This window comes from Rhinolophus sinicus, linkage group LG07 (assembly GCF_036562045.2).
Source record: "Rhinolophus sinicus isolate RSC01 linkage group LG07, ASM3656204v1, whole genome shotgun sequence".
Taxonomy (NCBI): Eukaryota; Metazoa; Chordata; class Mammalia; order Chiroptera; family Rhinolophidae; genus Rhinolophus; species Rhinolophus sinicus.
This window is the reverse complement of record NC_133757.1, coordinates 21,180,310-21,198,757: the sequence shown is the minus strand read 5'-3', so window position 1 is coordinate 21,198,757 and position 18,448 is coordinate 21,180,310. Positions and strand designations below refer to the sequence as shown.

Below are 18,448 nucleotides of genomic sequence, written 5' to 3'. Positions count from 1 at the left end.
GCAGCCACTTCAAACGACAGGGACAATCCCTTCATGCTCAGTACCCTTAGGTGGGCGAAAGCAGCAAGGCAGACTTTCTCTACAAAGAACACTATTCCTCAGGAGGACAACATGTGGGCCAGCAGAAGCCCCCGATACCCCAGGGCAGGCCTGAAGAAGGAACAAGAATGTAAGGCACAGCAAGTGTGAAACAGGCACAGGCTGGGAGGTGGGGGGCCTGGGGAGGGGCGGGACTAAACATACCTGGCTTTGTGCTTGACTAACAATGCACCCAAAACGTTCTGAACCTCAGTCTCCATATGCGTAAAATAGGGTTAAAAAGGCATACCTTCAGGGCTGTGTTGAGACCAGAGATTATAAATAAAAGGCCTGGCAGTGCCTTGCACAAAATAGGAATTCAATGCATGGTAGCTGTATGCTGATGGTACCCACACAATACAAGGCCAGGTCTCCTTTATTCCCAAGTGAAGATATTCCTGGAAAAAGGGAAACTGGCCAGGGCTTTATACCAGGGACCACGAAGTGATGGGCAAAACTACCGACCAGCCCCCACCCACACCATCCCTCACCCCACCTGGTATACCACCAGCATTGGGCAGCACCCCCACCCCTTACTTCCTGGAGCTGTAGTCACATGTGATAAGAGTGATCAATTTCCGCCAGGTCTGAAGTTCATGCTCCGGGGATCCCAGAGACAGATTGGAGGGCCTCCACATGCTCCACTGCGTAAGTTATGCAGCACTGACACACAGAGGATGGGGATTCTGCCCCCACCCCACCACAGGACTCCACCCAGGCTTGGGGAGGGTGGCTTCCTCACCAGCCAAAGGGAAATGACAGCAAAGGGCCAGAGAAAGCAGTGAAGGGCAGAAAGCACAGCTGTTTCCCCTTTGCTAACTCAGCTGCCTGGATGTCACTTCCTCCCCTCAGGTAACAGCAGGGAGAGAAGGGACTGGAAATAGTTGTGTCTCTTCCCATTCACAAAAATGATAGGCTTAGAAAGAAGCAAAGTTTAATTCCCAGGGTGGTTTTCTAGAAGCCACCTTTGCTGAGGGTCTAAGGTGATCCTGACTCAACTGTGGCTGTGAGGCTTCTCAGGGGGTCAGGAACAGCTCTTTTGTAAAGCATCCCCTTCCCCAAATGATTAAGAAAACAGATTGAGCTATTTTCTGTGGGCTCGGAGGTTTCCAAACCAGCTTTCATACCCACCCTCCCCTCTGCAGGCCAGAAAAGAAGCAATGAGCCCATTTTCTAGATGGGCAAATGGAGATCTGGAGGGGGTAGGTGACATGTGGAAGGTCTCATGGGTTGAGAAACCAACCAGCCAGACCTCAGGTGGAATCTCCCTGGGGCCCAGTCACCCCAGGTATACCGTGATTATGGGGTTATGAGGTCTGTGTACAGACAGGGCAGGCTTCAGAGCCCACAGGCCTGCGTCAGTGCAGACCCCTCTCTACCTGCAGCTTATTAGCTATGTAGTGTTTGCCAATTTGTTTAAGCTCTGTGGGTCTCAGTGTCTTGATCTGTAAGCTGTGGATGCCAGCCGTACCTACACCCTTCAGGGACAATTTTAAGAGTTTCTATAAAACTCTTAGCATGGAGAAAGCATCCAGAAATGTTAGCTGTTATTTTTATAACTACGTTTTCCCTGAAGAATCAGGCTTACTGGAATATCTGGGCAAGTGCTGGGATTCAATACATGAAGAGGTAATTGAGGCACTGTATTATATTTAAAAGTAAAGCAAGTTCAGAGAGATGTTGAAGGGGAAGGCAAAATTAGCAGGACTGCTTCGCATAACACGGAGACTTCATAGACATCCCCGGCCCCCAGAAAGCTGTTTGGTATCAGCCCCCAGACCCTACAAGGATAGGGGTTTCCTCTCTCTTGCCACTGGGGTGCTTCAGCAGCTGTGCTGGAAAATGCAGACGGAAAGTACTTCACTGTGACATACTGCGGCTGTATGGGCCCTGCCAGCCAGGGCCCGCCACTGGTGAGGCCCAAAGCAGCCAAAACGTCACTCTTTGCTGCTTGCCCTTCTCCTCCTCCTCCACCCTCCTCCCCCAAGACCTCAAGGGTGCAATCAACTTTTATGAGGCAGCCTGACCCCTCAGAGTAAGAACTGTAAACAGGGAAGGGCTGGGCTCTGATCTGCCAACTAGAGTCCCCAGTGCAGAGCTAGACATAGGGTTCCAGTCCTTACCTAGCTCTGTTCCAGCCACAGCTGTAAGAACAAACGTAGAGCCAGCTCTGCAACCTACGAGAAGGACCCCATTGTGACAATCACCTCCCCTTCCCCTGCAATCCTTGGGAGAAAACGACGGTTCAGAGGAGCCTACACAATAAACTCTGAATTTGCTCAGCTGGCATTTGAGGCTCTCAGAAGCTAGCCCTGATCTTTCTCTTCATCCTTCTCCCCTACCTGGATTTTGCCCATATTTTTCTTGTGTGTTCCACCTCTGGCACCTTTTTTTTTTAAAAAAAGATTTTATTGGGGAAGGGGAACAGGACCTTAATGGGGAACAGTGTGTACTTCCAGAACTTTTTTCCAAGTCAAGTTGTTGTCCTTTCAATCTTAGTTGTAGAGGGCGCAGCTCAGCTCCGGGTCCAGTTGCCGTTTCTAGTTGCAGGGGGCACAGCCCACCATCCCTTGTGGGAGTCGAACCAGCAACCTTGTAGTTGAGAGGACACACTCCAACCAACTGAGCCATCCGGGAGCTCAGCGGCAGCTCAGCTCAAGGTGCCGTGTTCAATCTTAGTTGCAGGGGGCGCTGCCCACCATCCCTTGCAGGACTTGAGGAATTGAACTGGCAACCTTATGGTTGAGAGGATGTGCTCCAACCAACTGAGCCATCTGGGAGGCAGCTCAGCTCAAGGTGCCGTGTTCAATCTTAGTTGCAGGGGGCGCTGCCCACCATCCCTTGTGGGACTCGAAGAGTTGAACCAGTAACCTTGTGGTTGAGAGCCCACTGGCCCATGTGGGAGTCGAACCGGCAGCCTTCGGAGTTAGGAGCATGGAGCTCTAACCACCTGAGCCACCGAGCCAGCCCCAACCTCTGGCACCTATGCTTTTCCCTTTCTTGGAATGCCCTCCCTCTTTTTTTCCCCTTCTAAATGCTACTCTTTGCCATCCAAATCCTACTTACTCCTCAAGGCCCATCATGAAGGCTGCCTTCTCCAGCCAGTCTTCCCTGAAACTCCAGTTCACAGAGAGTGGTGCCTCTTCTGAACTTAATAATTATTAATATTATCTCAAATACCTATGTTGTGCTTAATATGTGCCAGGTACAGTTCTAAGCTCTTCACATTTATTAACTCATTTCATCTTCATCATAACCGTACGAGCAAGGTCCTATTTTCCCCTCATATTTTGTTTTTTACAGATAAGGAAACTGAGGCACAGAGATACAAGTGACTCGCACTGGGTCCCATAGTAGCAAGTGGTGGAGATAGGCTTCCAGCCCAGGGATACCAGAGCCCAGGTGCTCTTCGACAACACAGCCTTCCAGACGCATGTGTCATCCTCTCAGGGGGTGCTGCCTGGACTCCTGGGTCATTTCCATGCCTCTCTTGCACTGACCCAGCTCTAATGGGGAAGGTGACAAACACAGATCTGGGTGTCAGGGTAAGGATCTCGGCCTTGCCAATGAATTACTCTGAGTGAGATTCACATAAACTCTCTGGGACTCATTTTCCACATCTGTAAAGTAGGGGTAAAAACACTTCCCCACTTCATGTAGTTGTGATGAAGCTCCAATAAGACCCCCTCTAACAGGTGTCTGCACTGCCTGGCACGTAGTGGGCACGCATATGTTAGTTCTCCCCCTTCTCTCTTCACTGTGCATCTGGACTTCCTCGCTGGACCCTGCTCAGCACCTCTTGTTGATGTGGTGACTTGCCTGGAGGTGACTTGGGGGCACAAGAGGGGCTTTCCTGGGGCCCATACTCCCTCCTTCCTGGCCTCCTGTCCAGGCCCCTAACCTCTCAATTCACCTGCCTTCCTGTGACTGACTGCACTACAGGTAGCAGCTGCGAGAAATCACACATAGCTCTGGGAATCCGCTTCTTGAAACGCTGATCACCCTACTGGATGCTTCCATTATTTTTGGCAATTGTCATGGCAGAGGAAACCTCTGGCCCTGGTTCAGAACCTATTTCCAACGTCAGACTCTCCACCTCATTCCCCACACACACCCCTTGTCCTTCCTGTTCCCTGGGTCCCTGTCCTAATCCATTATCCCTTTCCTGGATTCTCAGCACTCAAGAGGAGTAACTACTGTATGTATAATACTATTATTTGTTTTATTTTGTTTCATTAAGGGCAAACAAGAACAGAATTGCCTGTTAGATTTTTTCTGGCCGAGGAAAAGTCTGGTCAGTGACTCAGGCTGAGGAAATTAGAAGGCAATTTCCAGGGGACTGCTGCGCAAACCCAAAGTCAGAAGTCCTAACAACACTCCTCTAATTCAGAGCCTCCACTGACCATTAACTCACACTGGCCCCGGAATATCTCTTTGGAAAATGCAGCAGCTGGCACTTATATTTCTGGAGCTGGAACCAGTCTCCTATGACATCAAATAGGTTTATTTTTCCCTTCCCTTCCCCTCCCCTTTCCCTGCCACCACACACGGTGATTCCAATTCTAATTTGCCCCCCCCACCGCCCCCCCCAAACCCTCACTCAGTGCTAAACAGGGCCATGATAAATGGCTGGTTGTGCTCCCCATTCCAACGGCCCTGAAGGATGTGGTTGGATGTTCCATAAGTAGGGAGCCTTGTCAGACCTGTGAATCACCCCTAGATCACTTCCCTCGGAGAAGAAGAAGAAACTGTGTGTGTGAGTGTTTGAGTGAGTGAGTGAGTGTGTGTGTGTGTGTGTGTGTGTGTGTGTGTGTGGTGTGAGCGTGAGAGAGAGAGAGAGAGAAGAATGCTAACCCATGTGTGGCACTGACCTTGGGTCTAGGAACCTATTTGACCTTGCCCTTTCCTGGAGCTCCCCTCTCTCTGCTCCTCTCCCCCAACCTGCGTTCCTTCCCTTCTCCTTCCCAACTTACCAGGAAGCCATCACTAGATCAAGCTCCAGGAAGCCCTCCAGGTCTGAACAGCTGCTCCTTGTTTATCTGTTTCTGCTGTGTGCTGGGTGTTTTCCATGGGGCATGTAGCCCGATTTCCCATCAGAATATGAACAGCTGAGCTTTCCTTTTTTTTTTGCCTCAGTCTTTCCTTTCTTCTCTCAGCTTCACCTATCAGGTCCCAAATGTGCTTCCGTGTTTTGGTGATCAGAAACACCAGATGGAAATCAGTGTATGTTGAGTGCTTGTGATGGGGGCCAGGTGCCCAGGTACTCTGGGGAAGCTTTACCCAAAATGATCTCAGGTCAAGTTCCCAAAAGCCCTGTACGGTTATAGGCGAGGAAACAGGCCCAGAGTGGCTGGGCCCAGGTTGCGCAGCTAGGAAGAGCCAGAGGCAGGATTCAAACCCTGATCTGCCCAACACCACTCATTCCCTAATGGAATGGGCCCTGAGAAGATGCTTTCCATGCGGCAGCTGCCCATCCTTCCTTCCATGGGGCTGGATTCACAGTCTAAGAGCTTACAGAAAAAACTGAAGGGCTGAGAAATGAAGTGTTCTGGGATCGATTCCTAAAAATGTAGCTCCCAGGACCAAAACAAAAATGTGTAATGATCTAAACACACGGGAGAACGCATTATTTCCACAAGGCCAATCCTTAATTCACCACCTCAAGTATCAGTGGGGACCAGATATCCTGGATTTGCTCCGCGTCCCCTGCCTCACAGTGAGCCGTCGCACACTCACCTGCGTAGCATGAGGTGACCGTCCCACACAGTGAGGCAGTCCTCAAATACCACCCACATTGCTCTCTCTCTGCCATGCAGGCCTGAGGCTGGTCTCTCCAACCAGACTCCAGTTGAGGAGAAGAGCCCCATTTACCCCTTTGGAAGTAAACCGACCTGAGTTTCCCCAGATCGGCCTTAACGAACTGGGAGACCCCGAGACATCTCTAACTTCTCCTAGACTCAGTGAAGCCATCTGTATAAAGGCATCAAAGAACCAACCCCATGTTAGGCTATACTCAATGAACTGTAGGCATCACATAAAATCATGCACGTTAAGCGTCTGGCACCACCGATGATAAATGCTCACACTGGTTATTACTTGCATTCCCTCACGAGTCCTGGAAAGGATCAGCACATTCATGACTGGTATTTGTCTGAATTAAACAATCAGAAAAGGAAACGACTGTGAAAGCACAACGCCTCCCAAATCCGAACAAATAATTTTGTGTTTGTTTTAGATAAACAAGCTTCTCTCCACAACCATATGATTTGACACACTCCTACACATACATGTGAGTGCAAAGAATTCTGTGGACCTGGACTCGTATCTTAGTGGAAAACTTGCAAATAAAGGTATCCAGCATCATCAGGGTCATTTTAAATACAAGTGGCCTGGGGCCAAAGTCAGTTTACCTAAGGTCTCCCCAGTGGCAGCTCATAAAATTTAAGAGAGGAGCCCAACTCCATGCCAGGGAGCCTGGCCACCCTCCCCTAACCCCACCCCGAGTAGGGGCTTGGCAGAGAGGAAGGAAGCCAGAAACTGACAGCACCATCCAAACGATGGAGGCCACATGTCTGTATTTCATAAACAGACCAAAAGCACAAGACCCTCGGTGTCCAAGCAGCTCCCCCTCGTCATGGGGAAGAGCACACCCTTCGCTGGATGTCCTGAGAGAACCTTTGCAGTGTGTTCCCAGCATTCTGGAGTCAGCAGAGCCTCTCCTGCTTGGGCCCCAGGCCTCTCATTAGCTAGCTCCCGCTAACGTGCCCATCCCGTAAAACCTCTCTGCTCTACAATTTGCCAAAATTGGAGGAGAGGCGGGAAGAAGGCATGCTTCTCCAGTGCAGAGGGCTTCCAGAACATATGCGATGTGGGCACAGCATGTCCAGTCACTACCCACACCAGTGACTTACTCAAAACACTTTACCTTCTGGTGTGTAGTGTCCACCATGCCAGGGCGAAGAAAAAAGGAGATCCTAAACTTCATAGCATAAGCATCCCCAGTTGCTTCTCCTAGCCCTGTTGGCACGACTGACACTTCCTATGGTCGGGCACCCTCTCTTGACTCTATGCATTTATGCCCGAAATGTGTAGGAACCTCTTACTACCACCAGATATTTATCTTCCTGGTCAACCTCAACTAGACTTAGGGTACTTCAATGAACAAAACCCACACCATGGGCAAAATGCCAGTTAGTCCCAGGGGCTGCAACTAGCTGTGCTGCAAGTGACTTGATCCCATCTGGTTCTCGGTTTCCTCATCTGTAAAATGAGGGGGTGGGCCTGATTAACCCTCGGATCCCTCCCACCTTCACAATTTTACAAGACATAACACTTTCTCCTTTAACTGTTTTCTACAACGTTAGTTTATGGTGCTATATGTCCCTATCTGTTCAGTGACATCACTCCCTGCCCATAACATAATGTTGATTCTTACATGGGAAGTAGAGATGTCCTGGGAAACACTCTGTCTGTAAAAAGGGAGGAAATGATTATTTCAAGAGAATTGGACAAGACTTCCTTTGCATTTTTCACATAAAACAAGTTATTATCAGTTTTTGAACCCGAAATCTTTCTTCCTTTTTGCCAGACCATTAATAGCTGCTTTTCAAAAGTGTTCTTAGTCAGAATCTCACCAAAAATACGCTACCATTTAATGAGTGCTTGTAATGTGCCAGGAACTGGGCTACATGTTTTGCATGGATGATCTCATTTAATTCTCCGGACAACCCTATGAAGTAGGTAATATTATTACCTTTACTTTAAAAATGAGGAAACTGAGACCCACGGAAGTTAAGTAACTTGCCCGAAGTTACAGAGCCCCAGCACTTAGCCACCTCTCAATACTGTCTGCAGTGGGTCGCAGTCTGGTTAGTAACACTCCCTGGCTTGTTGCCAGTACATCCTATATCTGTGAGCTTGGACATCATTTGTCTTATTGGTAAGATTTGATGTTTTACCTAAAATCTAGAGCTGGAAAAGCACCTGCCTAGGTCTCAGAACAGAAAGTGCCATCTGTAGAAAGCAATGCCAAACTTAACTGGCGACTAGAGGAAAGAACCCCTAAAATTGAGCCTGCAACGTTTGAGAAAAGAAGAGAGGAAGGTTGACTTGACAATAAGCACTGGGATATGCAAATGGACATCTGTCCCCAGAACAAGGTAATCACCTGGTGACCCTGTCCTCCAAAAAGAACTTTCTTGAAAAGCAGGGGAAGATGCTTGCTGGGTCTAATAATATAAAAGGAACAACTCTCAGACCATGTCAGGGAATGTTCCCCGTGGGTACCCACCTCTACCTGGTCAGGAACCAGCCTCCACAGTTTACCTCCTCCCCAACCTGAGCCCCGGCCCATTTGTTCCTATAAGAAACCCAAAGTTCAGAGCTGGTGATAAAGGCAGAAAGAGTTGCCCGAGGCTGACATTAGCACAAACCTCGGTCGCCTTCCAACAGGGAAATAAAAGGCATTTCTGAGGTCAATGTGCAGTCTAGGGCAGCAACCAACAGCCTGTTTTAATTGTTAAAATTAATGCTTTGCGCATTCTAAATGCTCCTTTAAGTGCCTAATTTGCAAATAAGATGCAGTCCTTCTGCTTTGGATGCCTGCTGTCTCTTCTTTCTCAAGTACGGGAGCAGAGACTGCTCAGACAGGCATCCTCGGCGTCAAGGACACCGTGTTTACTTCCTAAGGTGCGAAGGATGGGAAGACAGGACTGGCTGAGATGAAAGGGGGCCGTGTCACCCAGACCAGGGAGCTCAGCTCAATCAACCTTAGCCCACTCTCATTAAGTTTGGGGAAGGAAGGGGGAGGGGCAGCCATTCCTCGGAAAGCACAGCAAACATTTGCCTCCTCGTGTCTGGAGATGGAGCATCACTTAAGAGGAAATGAACCCGGTTAAGGGTCACGTCCAGAGAAGGGATAAAAGGAAAAGCCACAGTTCTCCTCACACCGACGGACACAATGACTTTAAGAAGGAAATCAAAGCTCAGGGCTGAGGGTGGAGGTGGGGCAGGGGGTGAGGCAGCTTCCCTTTGCCCCCAGACCCAGGCCTAGGGAGGCAGAGACCATTACGAACGTGGGAGGAGAGCGCCAGGCTTCCTTCCCCAGGGCCAGCCTCAGAAATCGTCCTGGTCTGTGTGAGCGGGAGCGACCCGAGCCCCCAGAGAGGGCCGGGAAGATGCTCTTTCCCAACGGAGCGTCTCAGCAAGGGTTTGACGAACGCTCCCCCTACCATCCATCAACGCTCAGGCGGACAGATGACTTCACCGTTGTAACAGACAAGGGCAGCCACTTGCCAATTCCAAAGCCAAAAAAAGAAAACGGGGCGGGGGTGGGGGGAGGGGGGAAGCGGTGAGTGGAAGAAGGATAGAAAAGGCTTCCCTGGAGATCACAGACCTGCGAAGAAACTCCACGGCGAGGGCTGCCCTGTGCACACTCAGCTCCGGGACTTAACAGCGGGGAGGGGCGAGGGTCCGGACGGGGGCCCTCGCCGGGGTCCCTGGCCAGCCGCCTGCAGGGTTTGGGGTTAGTACTCACATAGTGCTTGGAGGGGTTCCTTCGCTTCTCCACATCCACGACGGTGGCATCTTGCACGCAGTAGGCTAGCATCTTTCCCCACAAAGCGAGTGGCGCCCCCCGGCGGCGTCACCTTCTCATCCCGGCCGAGCTCCGGCCCCTTCTCCCGCTTCCCGGGTCCCCGGGGCCACCCGCCACTCCGGCCCGGCGCGCCGCTGCCCAGGATCCCGGCGCCCACAGGTATGGCCCCAGGGCGGGGACGGTCCCGGTGGGCACGCGGGCTCCGTGCACCCCGGGCGGCTCCCCGTGGGCCTGCCGCGCGCCCCTTCCCTTCCGCGCCGCCGCGGCTGCCGCTCTTCGGCTCGCTCGCCCGCTCTCTCCGCCGCCCGGTGGGTCCGGCGGGAACTGGCGGAGCAGAGGAGGGGCGGGGGTGTGTCCCGCCGGCGAGGGGACGGGGCGGGGACCCCGGAGCCTGCTGTCAGCGCGCTGGGGAGGGGCGGACGGCAGCCCTTCACCGCACTCGGGCTCCGGGGGGCTCGGCGCTGGCGGAGACTGTGGGCGCGGGAGGCGGAGGCAGAGCCGGGCAGGCTAGGAAGGGAAGGGAGGGGAGAAGAGAGAGGGGAAGCGTGCGGGGAGGGGCTCCGGGCCCGGGGGGAGGGGCTCGGGCGACGGGGAGGGGGCTGCAGCAAGGCCGGAGCGGCCAGGGCGGGCCGGCGGGCCCCCACCGCGCGGAGAGCGCAGCCCGCGGCCTGGAGCAGCCCTGGGCTACTTCGCTGGGCACAGAAACTCAGGGTGGCTTTCGAGGCGGGGGGAAGTGAAGCCAACGCGCCCCTACCCTGGCTCTCCGTCTTGGAGCGGATTTGTGCCTTTTTGTCCCCACCTTTATGTGCCCCTTTTACTCTTATCCCCCAGATCTCTTTAATGAAAAGTAGTTGATTAGCCTGCTGTTACTACCCAGCACACACACCACCACGACCACCACCACCACCACCCGGAGGAGACGGGACTGGGGAAGGGATCAGCATCAAATCCTTCAAGCCAGAGCCTCTTTTGATAAACCACCTGCCCTCCTGCGGGTCACAAAGGGTGAATTCTCCCCGGAAGTGTGATTGATCCGCTGCCTGAGTCGTTCATCGATCTGGGCCTGTGCAACTAACCTGTGACATCATTTACCAGTGAGGTTACAAGACTCTGCCTAACACCACTGCCTTAAGCCTGGAGCGCCCCTGGGATCCTCCCTAGGCCAGGGAGGAGGGAATGGAGCATACAATGGTGGGAAAATCCACTGGGTTGGGGGCCAACTCATCGTTGGCCCCAGGCTCTGGCTTTCTCACCACCTCTCCCTCTGGTCTGGAAAACTGACTTTCCAAGTCACTTGTCTGTCCCTGGATTTAGAGTACAATTACTATTTAATTCAATTTACTTCCCACCCTCACCCCCCCACCCATCTATTTGAACATTTTTTCCCATTCCAGTTTCAAATATATTTAAAGAGACAGTGTTTTCATAATGAATCCTATTGCTTCACAATCACAATAAAGCTTTGTGACTATGGACCAAGGTCAAACATCTGAAATGGGGGCCCCCCCCAAGAGTTTTATGACCTTATTGTATTAATATTCACTTCTCTGCACTGTCAGAACCCATGTACTAATCTAAGACTTCATTCACACATTTGCTTGTTACAGAGTACCCCACTATTCCTCCAACCTTCTTGGGGAAGGATGCTAGAACAGCAAGCATGCCACTATCTCAATGTTTGACCCTGAGCAAATCACTTAACTCAATACCACAGGCCTTAGGGTCACCTTAATGTTCTCATTGTAAAATGTGGATGCTGAACTAGATGGTCTTTTAAGATTATTTCCTACATACACTCCAAGCTCTAAGTGGTAGTTACTCCTATGGAGACATTTTCAGTTTGTTTTTCAGAATTAGCATGTATAGCTTTTGACATTTACAAAAATTAAATTAAAAGCAATTAAAATTTCTTCTCTAAAATTCTGGAATTTTAGGATTGATTGAGCACCTATACTATGCTCATTTGCAAGGCACTGAGAAACAGAAGAGTGAAAGAGTTCAATTAATGTTTGTGGAACAGAAAACTAAATCCAATTGACAGAGGCTTGTCCCTTCCCTCAAAGAGGAGGAAATCCAATTGAAAAACAGGGATACCACTAAGACTGTATCTAATAAAATGTGCATTAGAACTCAAGAAAATGGAGTAATTAAGGAGGGCTTCATGGAGGAGGCTGTCCCTGTGCTGGGCCCTGGAGGATGGGCAGACTTCAGAGCACTTTGGAATACTCTGCCTCCTCTGAACTCTTCCCAGACCAGCAGTGCTTGCCCTGAGCTGCTTGGACATGTGTGTATTTGTCCATAACACACTTCGTTTCCTCTGAAAGCACCTCGTGCACAAGGACTGGCTGTAAGTTATATACTTCTTTGCACTCCTCATATAGCCAAGCACAGTACCTTATATACAGTGATAGTCACAACGAGTATTGGTTAAATGAATGATCAGGGGGAGAAGAAAAGGTGGAGTGAGGAGACGTGACATAAGTAACCTGAAATCTGAACCAGCTGGAGACAGGCAGAGGGCCAGAAGGAGAGTGTCCACATGGGGACGGGTCAGGGAAGAGGGTGAGGCATAGGAGAAAGAAATAAGAAGAAGGATGGGTGTGGGGAGTCCCGACCGTGAGGGACCTTGACACTAGGCACAGGGTTTCTGGCAGTGATGCTAAGAGAAGGGAAAGGAGGAGTCGAGGCATCATATCCTGAGCAAGGCCTGTTGGGGGAGAGGGTTGACCCTGGATACGCCCTCAGCACTGAGATCCCCTCAAAGGTAGGGTTCTCTCAAAGGGAACCTGGGAGGGCCTCTGATGATGAATCAAGATGGCCTGTGGGTTCACAGTAAAAGGACTCATAATGGCATTCAGCCACTTTTCTTCTGTGGACCCAAAGCATTCAGGAAGTGCTAATTAAGCCTGAGAAACCCATGGTGAGGGGAGCTGGTGTTAGCTGTTGGAGGGAAAGAAGGGGAGGGAGGTTGGCTTGCCTTGGGTCCCTTTGAGTCAGAGCAGTTGGCTCATCTAAGAGGCACCAGTGGTTTCCCACTCACCCTCCTGCTTCTGATCAGGACCTGAGCATGACTCTAAGCTCAAGAGATCTGGAGGAGAGAGGGAGGTTCCATGCTCCCCTGCTGTCTTAGTGACTCAATGTTCACGTACAAGGTGATGGCCTTCTTCCAGGCTAAGAAACCCCAGACAACCTGACATCTCCTAAATTCAGTGTCTTAAAGCACAATTTGAGCACTTCCAATTCTCCCTGGGCTCCCAAATTACCTCAGCTGGAGGGAAGAACTGAGTGCCAGCCCCCACCCCAACCCATGGGATTAGTTGGGCAGAAGTTATTTATACCTGTGGGAGAAAATCTCCTTTCCCTGCTGGGGCTGTATGCCCAAGAGACTTTAAGTTAAAATGCTACAGGCTCTCCCTTCTTCCCTGGGTACATTTCAACCCCTTTCTTTCCCAGCAGTGCCTTAAGCATTCTTTGCTGTTCAACACACATTTACTAAGTGCCTCACGTGTGCCTGGCACTCCCTAGAAATGATTGAGACTGAGTGAAGGCTCCATGGAGACCAGATTGCATCTCATTCATTCAATAACCCAGCTACCTGGCACATAGTAGGTACACTGGGTGATCCATGTTGAGAACATCTGCTCAAGGAGCTAGTACTGCTGGAGAGGATCTAATAACCCCCTATCCTGTCACCTTCGTTTATTAACTAGGGATGCCTCCAATCCAGGGATCTTGTGTGAATTCAAATGACAAAATATAACGATAAAAATACCCAAAACAAATTTAGAATAAATAAGAGAAAGAGGACCCAAAATACCGATGCAAACTGACCGATACTTGAAAATCTGATTTTTCAGAAACATAATTATAGGATGCTTAGGACCAAAGACTTTTCCAACTAGAAGGGACCTGAGAGGTTATCGATTCTCCTAATTTTACAGAGGAGCAAACTGAGGCCAAGAGAAACTAAGCAAGTTGCCTGATGCCACACAGTGAGGTAATTCCAGACTGGCTGTCTCTCTCCTCCACCATATTTATGAGCCTATTCATAGGCAGGAAGAGTTCATTTAAAGAGCACCCTTAGCACATTTACAAACACAAGCAGGCCCAGAACGTTGCTCCCCCTTGAACTCGGGGCACCTGGTTCCAATTTTCCATTCACACAAGCATCACACAGTCCCTGGTTCCTCATCAAGGCAGAACGTTCCTCAAGGGCCGTGTGTGTCTCCAGGAGAGAATCAGCGCACCAGAAAATCCTATCGGCTATCAGCTCCCCCCACATGCAGAGCCCACCCGCCTTCTCTCCCATGGAGGCTTCATGACCACCTAGAGAAGACACCATACAGGAAAGCACTCAAGTCAGTAAACGCTAAAGGCACCGTATAATTCTCTCACCCTCCTCAGAATGTTTATGGCAATTGATAGTCATTCATTTGATTAGTAATCATACATTGCCTTATGACAGCTCAGCTGCTACTGTATTGAACGCTTATTTACCTCTTTTATCGTTCTTTAACTTTGTTGTGCTTAGGTTGTACCTTCTAAACCAGTAAGAAGCCAGTGAGGGCCTTGAGGAAGGTGAACTTAGACTCTGGCACCACCCTTTCCCTCCCCATCCACACCACCCAGCTCCTTGGCCACCTGCCACATACACCCTATCCAGCACACCCAGCACTGGGCTTTATATAGTAAACAAGACTCGATAAATGGTTGTCTTTTTTAATTTCTGGGATCTCAACCGATATTTGTAGATGCTGCTGCTGAAAGTGATGTCTGAGAAGTTTTGAACAGTTTTGGAGCAGGACTTACCCAGCCTGGGTTCCAGTCCTGCTCAATCACACCCAGCCTCGAAATCCATTCCCATACCTGGGTCCCTGATGATCTTTCTGGCTCCTTCCATGTCCTAGCATGGTGGACAACTATTATGTAAAGCGAGATCTAACTGGACTAGTACCCAGAGATGTGCAAATTTGAGTGAAATTTGGGGCCCCCTCCTGGCCAAAGTGGTTTTAGCATCTTTAACTCCCGCAGCTGTCCAGGTTGTATCCCTTTCTGTCCCTGGCTGACCTCTGGCAGAGACAAGCAGGAGGGCATGGAATTGATAACCTGCCAATCTACCGACTATAAGTACTTGAGCGCTCTTGTGCTTCTGTCTTTTTTCTTCTCCTTCCCCTTCCTTCTTCTCCTCCTACTCCTCTGCCTTCCCTTCCCCCTTCGCCCTCCTTTTCCCCCTCCTCCCCATCCCTTTCTCTTCTCTTTTCTTCTCTCTCTTTTCTCTCTCTCCCTCTCTCAAACCAGCCCTAATAGAATTATGTATGGAGAATGTCTTGAGGATGGTCTCTTCTGAATTTGGAGTAGACAGAAAGGCCAACTTCCATTCTCTCCAGAGAGAAATTGCTGGCCAGAAGTCTCCTCTCCTTGGTTGTTGGGGATTGGGACCAGGATGACGCCCCAGAACTGCCCTGTCTGCTCAGCTCCACTGTTCACTAATTGCAGCCATTATAATACCCCCTCCACACACTGCTTGCTAAACCACCAGAGGTAGAAGTCACCTCTCTCTGACTCCCAAAATAGAAAGTTCATCAGCAAAATCTCAACGAGCTTCTTTATGTGGTACCATTGAGTCTCAGTCTCCCGTGTTAGCCTTGACTCTGGTGAGGGTCTATATGCAGCAGAAATTTTTTTTTTTTTTTGATAGACCCACTGGAAGTTACAGCCTCAGCAAATGACCGTGCACTGGAAAACCAGAGGGAAATGTGGTAACATGCATGGCCAAAGAGGCCAAAGACACAATTAGATTCACAGAGGAAAAAAAATATTCCATAACTCCAGGCTGCATCCCTAACACTGACCAGACATCTGGTCCCCAAACTAGTGCACTGTATTTTAAGACCTTTGGGGATGAGAGTGAGGATGGTTTTTTACCATCTATCTCAGCTACCGAACATGCCTTCAAGGGAATTCCCACCTGGTAGGGGGTTACCAGCATCATCTTGGTATAATAGATCAGTCTTTATAGTTCCATTGCAACCATAAACCACCATAGGTTTTCTTTTTCAAAATTCCCTGGATTTTCCAGAACCAAGCAAACCCTGAGTTGGCCACTGAATGACAAAAGAACAGGAAAAAAAAAAGTCCCTTGGGGAATTCAAAGGCAGTTCCTTTAAATAGCCTGAAGCCACAACCAAAAATATGAATCTGATTTTAGCTTGACCCCCCTCTGTTTTTTCAGTTCTCTATTTGGAAATGTCAGAGAAATTATTGTTTTTTGTCCCCTTTGAATCCATATGGTGATTTCAGGTGAAAGATTCAAGACCCTCAAAGTTAAGTCTGGCTAGCTCACATCCTGCCCTCTGTATCTCAAGCAGGAATATATCCTCATAATTGGTTCACTTCTTACCCAATAGTCTAGAGCAGGCAGAGGAAGCCTCAATAGGCTGGGTTTTCCCACCTAAGTGAATCTGGCTGGGATTTAGACTGTCATCAACAAGGTGTTGCCCTAGGCAGATAACTATGATCACTTTGATGGCCTAACTTACGAATAGCGCATGTCTTAGTTGAGACACTGGTTTACAAGTACTAGAAATTGAGCTGAGCCAGCTAAGAAAGGAGCAGGGGCTTTATTTCCAATATACAGTAGTATCTCATTATCCACAGACATCTGGATTTCTTGAGGTAGAACCAGGAAGTAGCAAATCTTTGAGAACGTGATCATTTTCTCCAACTCTTATCTCTGCTTAGCACTGTGTGTCTGTTTTATTCTTCTCTATCTGCAGATTGTTTTTCTCTTTTTCACCCACATAGCAGGAGCCCCCACCACCCAAGTGTGTCTACCAGTCCCTCAATTCCAGGCACACCTGACACTCACTGGTTGCCTGTGGAATCCAGATCCCTTCCCAGGAAAAACAATCTGATTGGCCCAGCTTGGGTCATGTGTCCACCCCTCACCCAATCAATTACCATGGGTGGAGTCATGTAGTACAAATGTGACTCTCATGAGCCAACCCACTGGGCTGTGAAATTAATTCTAAGAAAGAGGGCTGGTGTGAGGAGCCCACACACCCCAAAAGTACACCTACTACATTACTTTTTACTTTTGCAAGGACTTCATTTATTTATTTATTCACTCAATGAATATTTGTTAAATTACCAACATGTGCTACCCACTCTGCTAGGATCTGGGGCTATACTTGTGGCAAACCAGACAAGGGCCTTGTCCTCAGAGAGTTTTATCACCTTTGGGGATGAACCACATTGTTTTAAAAATCATACAAATAAATGTAAAATTATAATTGTGACAAATGTTACCAAGGTGGGACAAACATATACTAAAGTATGAATGGTGGTAATCTCAGGCTGAGAATGTAAAGTTTTAAATTTTAAAAACTAATTTATTGAAAATTTTAAAAATTCCTTCTCTAATATGTCCTTCTATACATATGTCCTTCTATAATAATAAAAGGTTTGTTTGTTTTTACTTTGCATTTTGAAAGGATCACCATGGTCCTCCACTGAAGGGGCCTGGTGGGTAAGGAGGACAGTCAGAAGTTCTGCAGTGGAAAACAAGAGGTGACAACAGGCTAGACTAGGATGATGGTCTTGGATGGAGCAAAGGGAATTTTAGAAGGTAGAGTGGCCTCTGTTTGGTAATATCGTCAAGGATGAGGGAAATGAAGGTATTAATTGTACATTCTTGGTCTGTATAACAGAGATGGTGGTGCTACTCAGTTTTCTTTTTTCTTTTTTTTTTTGTCTATAATGTATGGGGGCTGATCAAAAGTTCCCTTTAGCTATAATAACGATCATGATAATAATAACAGTAGCAATAACAGTTGTTACCATTATTACAACAACTATATTACAAGAAATACCAGTAATTGTTTACTAAGCCCCTACTGTGTGCTGTGGCAGGAATTGTGCTGAGTAAGCACGATGCTCATGTATTTATTCCACAAATGGGAATTTAGTCACAAACAAGAATGTCCTCCCTTGTGGAACTCACAGTCTAGGTGGAAGAAACAATGAATTACGCAAGGGAAAACCAAGATTTTGGGGCCTCTTCAAATCTCTATTTCTAAAATATTTGTTCAGCATTTATTTAATGGGGGCTAGAAGAAATATATCTTCTATTAAGTATGTACTTCTTTCTGTACATTCAAAGTAAGGTATTTACTACATGGACTGAAAGCAATATTTTCTAAAGTGTCTTTATTTTTATTTTATTTTATTTATTTTTTTGTCTTTTATTTCACAGTTTTTCCTACTTGGATAATGTTTCATGCTTGCTATGAGTAAAAATAATGTACATGGCTATTGTTTCAAACTCTTAAGAGATATTTTAAGAGTTTTAGCTGTTTGTTTGCTTGTTTTTATCTTCATGGAGGTTAGATGTTTCCTATTTTTCTGGAGTTCTTGTTTTTTCTTTAATATCGTTTGGTGGGGGAGAAGGAAGTTTTCTGAACAGTTAACTTCTTGGGAGGCATATTGAAAAGTTTGAATTTACTTAAAACAAACCATTCCTTCAGAAGAAATAGCACTAGGCCATGCATTACTGCACACTGACCTCGCAGCTGGGGATGACTATTGCGGACTTCAGGGCTGTCTGCTGGCAGGGGTCAGAGCCGGCCCAGCCCCGTCTACAAGTGCAAAGCGTCCTGCACAGGCACACTGCAAGAATACTCCACGGAGATGGGAAGTGCTAGTGAGGAGGGATTTTGAACTTCCACTTGATGCCATTTACTGTGGTAGAAACTGGACCATTTGTGCCAGGAGATC

At 48.5% G+C, this 18,448-nt stretch overlaps 1 protein-coding gene across 8 annotated transcripts in view; it reads right to left on the bottom strand.

Moving 5' to 3' along the window:
* The window catches only part of SH3PXD2A (SH3 and PX domains 2A), a 229,093-nt gene extending 219,343 nt beyond the window's left edge, over positions 1 to 9,750 (bottom strand). For all 8 annotated transcript variants that reach the window (XR_012498437.1, XR_012498439.1, XR_012498440.1 and 5 more), the window contains exon 1: positions 9,614 to 9,750. Coding sequence is in view for 4 of the 8 variants with exons in the window: in XM_074339099.1 (XP_074195200.1) it covers positions 9,614 to 9,685 (72 nt within the window). In the remaining 4 variants the exon portion in view is untranslated. The remainder of the gene's footprint in view (positions 1 to 9,613) is intronic.
* Between the last annotated feature and the right edge of the window lie 8,698 nt (positions 9,751 to 18,448).